This window comes from Gekko japonicus, unplaced genomic scaffold (assembly GCF_001447785.1).
Source record: "Gekko japonicus isolate JY-2015 unplaced genomic scaffold, Gekko_japonicus_V1.1 scaffold4798, whole genome shotgun sequence".
Taxonomy (NCBI): Eukaryota; Metazoa; Chordata; class Lepidosauria; order Squamata; family Gekkonidae; genus Gekko; species Gekko japonicus.
In genome coordinates, this window is record NW_015159854.1 from 6335 (window position 1) to 14980 (window position 8646).

The 8646-nt window shown below is 52.7% G+C and overlaps 1 protein-coding gene across 1 annotated transcript in view; it reads right to left on the reverse strand.

Moving 5' to 3' along the window:
* Window positions 1–364: 364 nt before the first annotated feature.
* Window positions 365–8646, reverse strand: part of LOC107107695 (calcium/calmodulin-dependent protein kinase type 1B-like) — a 32517-nt gene continuing 24235 nt past the window's right edge. The window contains exons 10-13 of the mRNA XM_015408005.1: window positions 6752–6764; window positions 4309–4396; window positions 2915–3033; window positions 365–1793 (exon numbers count right to left, since the gene is read on the reverse strand). Of these exons, the coding sequence (XP_015263491.1) occupies window positions 2923–3033; window positions 4309–4396; window positions 6752–6764 (212 nt within the window). The 3' untranslated portion in view covers window positions 365–1793; window positions 2915–2922. The remainder of the gene's footprint in view (window positions 1794–2914; window positions 3034–4308; window positions 4397–6751; window positions 6765–8646) is intronic.

The window sequence follows — 8646 nt, forward strand, 5'->3', positions numbered from 1 at the left end:
ACAGACCTTGCTCGTATGCAGCTGCCTCCACCCCTTGGGTCTTATTAAGGACAGTATTGTCTACTCGGGCTGACAGCTGCTCTCTGGGGCCTCTGGCGGAGGTCTTTCCCATCCCCTCCTGCCTGGTCCTTTCAACTGGAGATGTCGGGGATTGAACCTGGGACCTTCTGCATCCCAAGCAGAGGCTCTGCCACTAAGCCAGGGTCTCAGGTCAAGGTTTTTCTTACCACCTCCTGACTGGTCCTTTTAACTGGAGTTGCCGGGGATTGAACCTGGGATCTTCCGCGTGCCAAACAAAGGCTCTACCCCTGAGCCAGGGTCTCAGGTCAAGGTCTTTCTCATCCCCTCCTGCCTGGTCCTTTTAACTGGAGATGCCGGGGATTGAACCTGGGACCTTCTGCAGGCCCAGCAGAGGCTCTGCCGCTGAGCTAGGTCCTCCACACCCCTGTCCCAACCTAGTAGGAAGCGTCTTCTCCCGACAGGCCCCACCCGGCTCTCTCCTGCTCAACAGTTCAGATCGGACTTTGCCTAACGCAGCCTAGCTACCGACAAAAACGGGAGACAAACACAGCATTCCAAGAGCGATCTCAGCGCATTCTTCACCGACCGTGTCCACTCACGGTTTGTTATTTACATTACACTTAGGCACACGAACGAGTCAAAAGCTGGGCGATACAATGGCTTCCCATGCCCAAGAGGTGCAGCATCCCACAGTCTTAACCCATCCCTCAAAATCCCTCTCGGACTCGACCGCCTTTTTTACTTTCGTTCTCACTTCAAGCGGGAAACTTGTGTTTAAGCTTTTCTACACCCTTCCTTCGCCTTTCCCTCCCCCTCAAAGGAAAAAAACCAACAACCCTCCTTCACAAACATTTTTAGAATAGTCGTGAGCCTGTTTCAGAACTGGGAAGAAAGCTGGAAACGGCACTGGCACTAGCCAATAGGTGCCTACCCTTCCCGGGTTTCAGGCTGTACAACGATGAAAACTTGCAGAACTATCTGTTCCCCGACACTTACTCCAGAAGGGAGAGGGAAGTATGTTTGCCGGGAAAGCAGCAAGGGTGATACCAAAACCAACTCTGCCACTTTCCCAGTGTTACATCTGTCTTCACCCCCGGGGTGCTCAACAAAGGCCAACCATAACCTTTTCTGAATCTCAAATCCTGAACTCCGCAAGACGATTAGCCAGCCGCACCTTCATTCCGGCCCGGGGATCGCTTGCAGGCTAGACGGGAGGATCCCTCCATTTTACCTCCGTGGCCCTTGCCCGACCCCTCTATTTTTCACTTCTACTGGCTTCACTCCATCTTGGGGCTACCATTTTTTTCTTAGAATTCTCACGGGGAGGGGAGAAAGATTGGTCTCGGATCCGTTTTTGGAGTGATCCCTCTGGATTACAGTCCGGCGAAGGGGGTGGGGCAGACGTTCTTGTTTCCCTGCCACAAAACACCCATTCCTGACCTCGCTCTCTACCAGCCTCTGCGGCTGACGTGGATTTTGAAGTGGGGTGAGTAACACAGCGAGGTTTCGGCGGGTTCCCCGGCCTCGAGGGGCCTCGGACTTTGGTCCCCAGCGGGGTGGATTTGGGCCCCCTCTGAGAGCGGGCTGGCTAGTGACGGACTCCAGTTTTAAACTCTCGAGCCTCTCGGGCCAGAGACGTCCTCGGAAGGAGGCGCAGGAAATGGAAGGAGAGCCCCTCCTCGGACGAGGGTGCTGGCGCAACGTCGTGGCTGTGAAGCCGCATGCGGGAGGGTAGCTCATGCAAAGGGCGGCGGCCCGGGCTCTTTGGGCACCTGCGGAGAGCAAGACATAGGATTAGAATGGGGAGGCCGCCATGGGCCCGTAGCCAGGAGTTTGCGGCACGCGGGGCAAATCTTTCTTCTGGGGAGGGCTGAAGGTCTCGGTGCAGAAGGAAAAGCCATTTAGCCAAACTGAAGGCTGCTACTAGGAAAGATCTCTATAAACTGCAAGCTGTCAACCACTTGAGGTGACAGTTCTCAGCTGTGGCGAGTTCATCGCTTCTGCCAGCCTCAGCCACAATTCTGAGAACAAGCTGGCAGGTGGAGGTGAGGACTTCTATGGTGAAGCAAGCTAACACTCGGGCAGAAAACGCTCTCTTCAAGGAGAGCAGTTTCTAGACACAGAGTTAGAAGGGATCCTAGAGGTCACCTACTCCAACCCCCAGCTCAGTGCGGGAATTCCTCAACTACAGCACCCCACTCTGCTTAAAGGAGCGCACGCCTTTAAAAAAAAGTTTTAGAATGATTGGGGAAAAAACATTTACCGGAGAAATTCTTGTGGGGCTGCGCCTTTAAGAGACCCCCCCCCCAAGACCCACTGTGGCTACGGGCCTGGGTTGCCGTGCCCAGAAGCCCTGGCTTTCCAGAACTCCCACGAAGACCAGCCCGGAGCCCACAGAGGCGGCACCAGTTTGGCTCCGGTTGCCATGGGCCGTGCCCATATTGCCAGTGTGTTTGTCCTGGCTGCCCAGTCTTTATGCTACTGCACAGGCCCGGCATCTAGGGTAGCCGGCGCCACGTTGGGAAATTCCTGGAGATTTGGGAAATCCCTCCCACCGGCCCATGCGTCCTTCTCCTGCTCGCTGGCGAGACCTCCCTCCGCCCACGCTCGCAGCCGCCGGCAACCCTTTCCCTGGTGGTACATCTGGAAGGATGGGCGGGGTGGAGTGCTCACAAGTGAGTAGGAAGGGGGTCAGCAGCTACGGGGCCCCCTAGAAGCCTTGGGCCCTGGCAGCTACACCACGGCCTACAGGCCGCCTTCCCAGGGAGGCTGCCCTGCCGCCCACCTGAAAACCTCCACCCGTTTTCTTTGACAGGACACCGTTTGGGTCGGCAGAAGAGGCGGCAATCCTGCCCATGGCGGCCCCAGCCGACGAGGCCTCTCTCGTACCCACCTCTCCGGTCACCATTTCCCGTGCTCTCCCCCGGATGTGGCCTCTCCGATCTCCTCGCCCTCAGCGCCCGGCCCCAGCTTGGTGATGTGGCGCAGGAAAGACGTGGCGTTGAACGCTCGCTGCGAGGACGAGGGAAGAGGGGAACAGGGTCACGCCAAAGGAGCTGAGAAAGGCACGGCGCTGGTGCCTGCAGGTGAGGCGGCTGGTAAGGGCGGAGGCGCCAAAGCCACTGGAAAAACCCATGGCCCTGGATGAGAACCTCAGAAGAGCCCTGCTGGGTCAGACCAGGGAGGGTCCCTCTAGTCCAGCCTCCCGTCTCTCACAGGGGCCAGACAGTCCCTCTGGAGGGCCAGCAACAGGGCAGAGAGGCCGAGGCCTTCCCTTGAGAAGGCCCAGCCACAAAATGGCTGCCACAGAAAGCGGGATCACAAAATGGCTGCTGCCACTTACCGTCAGTCGCCCAGTGAAATGCCTTGTGCTCTGGAGGCAGCTGCTGCCAAAGCAATGTTTTTCAAAATCTGCACAGCCAATCAAATCTCCAGCAGCCAATCAGAAGCCTCGCTGGGCAAAAGCCCCAGATGGCCCCTCCTACTTTCTAAAAACAATTGGCGGGCACCGTGGCACCCACAGGCACCGTATTGGGGACCCACGTTTTAATGTTTTGTTTTTTATTTAGTAAGCCGCCTCATACAGGTTGCTAGGGAGGAGGCAGTAATTTCTTCTCAATAAACACGACAAAACAAAAATATCTCCTTGGGTTTAGGGGATCTGGAATCCACAGATAACTTACAAATCCCAAGCAGCCGGAGGGGGAGGCTACGCCGTGTAGAAGGGTAGCTCAAGCTTTTCTTGCTTTACCACTTTGGCATAGTGGTTAAGTGCACGGACTCTAATCTGGGAGAAGGGAAAGGGAAGGGAAAGGAGTTTGTAAGCTCCTTTGGGTAGTGAAGGGCATGGTATAAATCCAATCTCTCTTTCTTCTTCTTCTTCTTCTTCTTCTACCTGCTGACTCAATGATCATCATGCCACTGTTGCGTGGCCAAGGAAAGTATTTCAAATGGAAAAAGGAGTAGAAGAAGAGGAGATTGGATTTATGCCCTGCCCTTCACTACCCAAAGGAGTCCCAGAGCGGCTGACAACCTCCTTTCCCTTCCCCTCCCCACAACAGACACCCTGTGAGGTAGGTGGGGCTAAGAGAACTCTGACAGAAACTGCTATTTTCAAGGACAGCTCTGACAGAACTACGGCTTGCCCAAGGTCATCCAGCAGCTGCAAGTGGAGGAGTAGGGGATCAAATCCGGTTCTCCCAGGTTAGAGTCCATGCACGGAACCACGACGCCAAACTGGCTCTGAAGGACCCCATCCACCTCTGAGCGGCCATCCCCCCCCCTTACCTTCCACTGACTGCGAGCGAAGTTCTTCTGAATCTGCTCACACACGGAACCGTGAATATCTTTTTCCAGAGCCGTATCGCCAGAGATCCTGAGAGAGACACAATAGGCAAGGCAAGATTTTTCATTCGGCTGTTTAATGGCTGGCCGGGCGGTACCAACATGCAAGACACCGACTCCTTACCCAGCGCCTCGGAATTCCCATGTTAATCACGTAAGGCGTGAAGAAGACACTCAAGAACACCAGAGCGATTATGGCCAAATTAAAAACTATATAAATAAAAGGCTGGTCGGAGAATTTGGGGGGGAAATGGGTAAAATTATTATGCTTATTAGAAGTAAAGATGCAAAATGAATTGACTGGTATTAAAGTCACAAAATTCTTTTTTATTTATATTTTCCCATCAGTAATAATGATAGCTTAGGCAATAATAGAACTGCACTAATATAATTAAGGTCATTGTAGAGAATACTACAATGATATCAATATCAGTGTTTTCTGAAATATTCAAGACCAAAAAAATAGTTTTTGACAAATATATGGACCTAGTTTATTGTTATCCTTTTTATTCTTAGAAATGATCTTAAAATGTACTCTTTGATTATAGTTTGATTATGACAACCGTAGTGGTATTAAGACGTAATGGAACATATAATAATCAACGCTAACAGTTAATAGACTATTACTATTGATATTAATAGTAACTAATGGTAACAAAGACTAGGCTTTAATCATAACTGTATATAGTATATAAACATCTTCCTAATATTACGTATTTTAAATGTCTATGTTAAATGCTCTATATTTACTCTAATGTTAAGAACATAAGAGAAGCCAGTGTTGGATCAGGCCAATGGCCCATCCAGTCCAACACTCTATCACACAGTGGCCAAAAATACCAGGCGCCCTCAGGAGGTCCACCAGTGGGGCCAGGACACTAGAAGCCCTCCCACTGTTGACCCCCCCCCAAGCACCAAGAAGACAGAACATCACTTGCCACGGGAGTCCCTATCTATGCCTTGTGGCTAATAGCCACTGATGGACCTCTGCTCCACGTGCTTATCTAATTCCCTCTTGAAGCCGTCCATGCTTGTAGCTGCCACCACCTCCTGTGGCAGTGAATTCCATGTGTTAATCGCTCTCTGGGTGAAGAAGGGCTTCCTTTTATCTGTTCTAACTTGACCGCTCAGCAATTTCATGGAGTGCCCATGAGCTCTTGTCTTGTGAGAAAGGGAGAAAAGTACCTCTTTCTCTACCTGCTCTAGTCCCCCGCAAAATCTTGTAAACCTTGATCATGTCTTCCCTCGGCCGTCGTTTCTCCAAGCTAAAGAGCCCTGAGCGCTTTAACCTTTCTTCATAGGGAAAGTGTTCCAGCCCTTTTATCATTCTAGTCGCCCTTTTCTGCACTTTTCCCAATGCTAGAATATCCTTTTTGAGGTGTGGTGACCAGAACTGTACACAGTTCTCCAAACGAGGTCGCACCATCGATTTATACAGGGGCATGATGATACTGGCTGATCTGTTTTCAGTTCCCTTCCTAATAATCCCCAGCATAGCGTTGGCCTTTTCTACTGCAGTCGCACACTGTCTCGACATGTTGATCGTCCTTGTTATGAATAACTTATAGATTATTAGATCCAGGTGGTCAGCCGTGTTGGTCCGAAGTGGCAGGACACATTGAGAGACCAGTCAGGCACCTTTAAGACCAACAAAGCTTTATTCAAGGTATGAGCTTTCGTGTGCAAAGCACACTTTTTATTATAATAATATCTATATCTCCTGTTTTCCCCCTTGTTTTCCTGTAAAAAGGTAAAAGGTAAAGGTTCCCTTGCTCGAAAGCCAGTCGAATCCGACTCTAGGGATGCGGTGCTCATCTCCGTTTCAAAGCCGAAGAGCCAGCGCTGTCCGAAGACGTTTCCGTGGTCCTGTGGCCGGCATGACTAAACGCCGAGGCGCACGGAATGCTGTTACCTTCCCACCGAAGTGGTGTACCTATTTATCTACTTGCAATGTCTTGCTTTCGAACTGCTAGGTTGGCAGGAGCTGGAACTAGAGACGGGAGCTCACTCCGTCATGCGGCACACCCGGGTCTTGAACTGCCGAACGACCGACCTTCCACAGCCTGCAGTTTTTTTCCTGTATCCCTGTTTTAATTTATCACCATCAATCATGCTATTGTAAAAAGAGAGAGAGAACACCAGAGCAGCAGCCAAAGGCCAGTCCTGGTCGTGAGCCATCTGCTGGCATGGTGACCCACTCCCTGTCTCGCCAAACAGTACCCACCAGGTAGGGCTGTTTCCCGAAACCAAGCAAAGTATTTAAAATTAGGTCTGCTGGCGGTGCCAGAACTCCCAGCAGGACATAACACGTGCTCAGTCAGAGGCTGAGACAATTCAACGTGACACTCGCCCTCCTCCTAGGGACTAAATAGAATAACTCACATACGGAAGCCTGAAACCTTTTCAAAAGAGGGAAAAGAACGAGGAGGCGGAGCTTGAGGGAAGGGCAATTTGCCTTCTTGAATCACTCCCTCTCTCATGCACACAGGGGTCATTTCCTGCAGGAGCACACAGGAGCGGAGCTCCGGCAGTAAAGAGCCCAGGGGGCGGGCACATGCAACAAGCCCCGCCCCCTGCTCCCAGCAGCCCTCAGTCAGAGCAAGAAGCAGCCAGGTAAGCTGCAGAGCCTCCCCTCCCGCCCCCCCATCCAAAACAGTTCAGCGGCACCTTTAAGACCAAGTTTTACTCAGGTACAAGCTCTCCCTCCTCTGCGAGGACAGATCTGCATGTTCCCCCCCCCCAATAGCTAGCAATCCAAAACAGTCCAGTGGAGCCTGAGCGGTGGGTGTTGCCTTCTGACACACTTCCGGTGATGTCAGGGTGTGTGGCCTATGCAAATGAGTTATGCTAATGAGTTATGCTAATGAGCTCCTGCACCTCTTTTTCTACGAAATGACCCCTGCACGCACACAAGGAGCACTTCCTTTGCCAGGCTCATAAGGTGTATTTGACCTTGTTGGTGAGGAAAGCACTGCCAATTCCAGGTCGGGAAGCTCCTGGAGACGTTGGGGGGTGGAGCCTGGGGAGGGCGGGGTTACGAGAGGGAAGGGACCTCGGTGAGGCACAAGGCCACAGAGTCCGCTCTCCAGAGCGGCCATTTTCTCCAGAGGAACTGATCTCTGTCGCCTGGAGATGAGCTGGAATTCTGAGAGATTCCCCAGGCCCCACCAGGAGTTTGGCAACCGTAGGTGGGAGGTGGGGAAAGTTTGGAGTGGAGAAAGATCTGCCAGGGAAGAGGGTGCTTCCCCTCTCAAACGGGGCCCCCCATGAAGTTATTTTGTTTTATTTATTTATTTTTAAGTGCTTGGGTCTTCGTTCCACACATCTTCACAGAACGCTGTAATTAGGGAACATAGCAGGCAATGGGGGAAAGCGGGCATTCCAGATGGACATCCCGGTTCATGAAAAACAAATACAACTTTCTTACTTATCCCTGTGTCAACGTCTTTACTTAAAAACCTAGGGCTTTCCTGCATTCGCCATTTCTTTGCTTGTAAGTTCTTGTTTCTCGGGGCATGTGTTTTGCTCCCTCTGGGGGTCAATTCGACATTGCACTGCTTCATGTCCGGCATTAAAACCTGCAGTCTAAATCTGCAGGTTTTCCTGCCGGACTTAAAACTGGTGTCATATCGAATCATAGAATCACAGAGTGGGAAGGGGCTATACGGGCCATCTAATGCACACACACCTGCTCAATGCAGGATCAGCCTAGAGCACAGCCGCCATTTCTCCACTCCCACAGGAGGGCTTTTCAGTGCCGCCTTTAATCCGCATTCCCTCCTCCGCTGCAGGGCTACAATATTATAGCGCTCCGTTCCCACAGCCCGCCAGCTGCTCTGAGTGCCGAGCTTTCATCGACGAAGGCCGGTCCCGAACGGGCACCGCTGGAACCCTGACGCAGGGCGGTGGGCGTAACGACAGAATGGCTGCCACGGGAGGTGGGGCCAGCCACAACAAAATGGCCACTGCAGGAGGCAAGACCAGCCACAGACTCTCCGGGAGTGCGGTCGGGCACCACGGGACGGTCGCTCCTCAACGCTTCAGGCTGGGCTGCGGCACGAGCCCCCCTCTGTGAAACCGGCACCGGGGGGGGGCACAACAAGAGTGGCCCCTGCGTTGCTCTCCCCTCCCCTCCTGGGCAGCAGGCCCATTTTGCTGCCTGGAGTCTGTTGCTGGGCTCAGCACTTTGGCGCTGGGGGTCCCAGCGAGGCCTCCCTCTGGGGCCACACCTGGCAGCAGAGGGCTCTGCCCTCCCTCCCCCCCTCCCGCCCTCCCTCCACG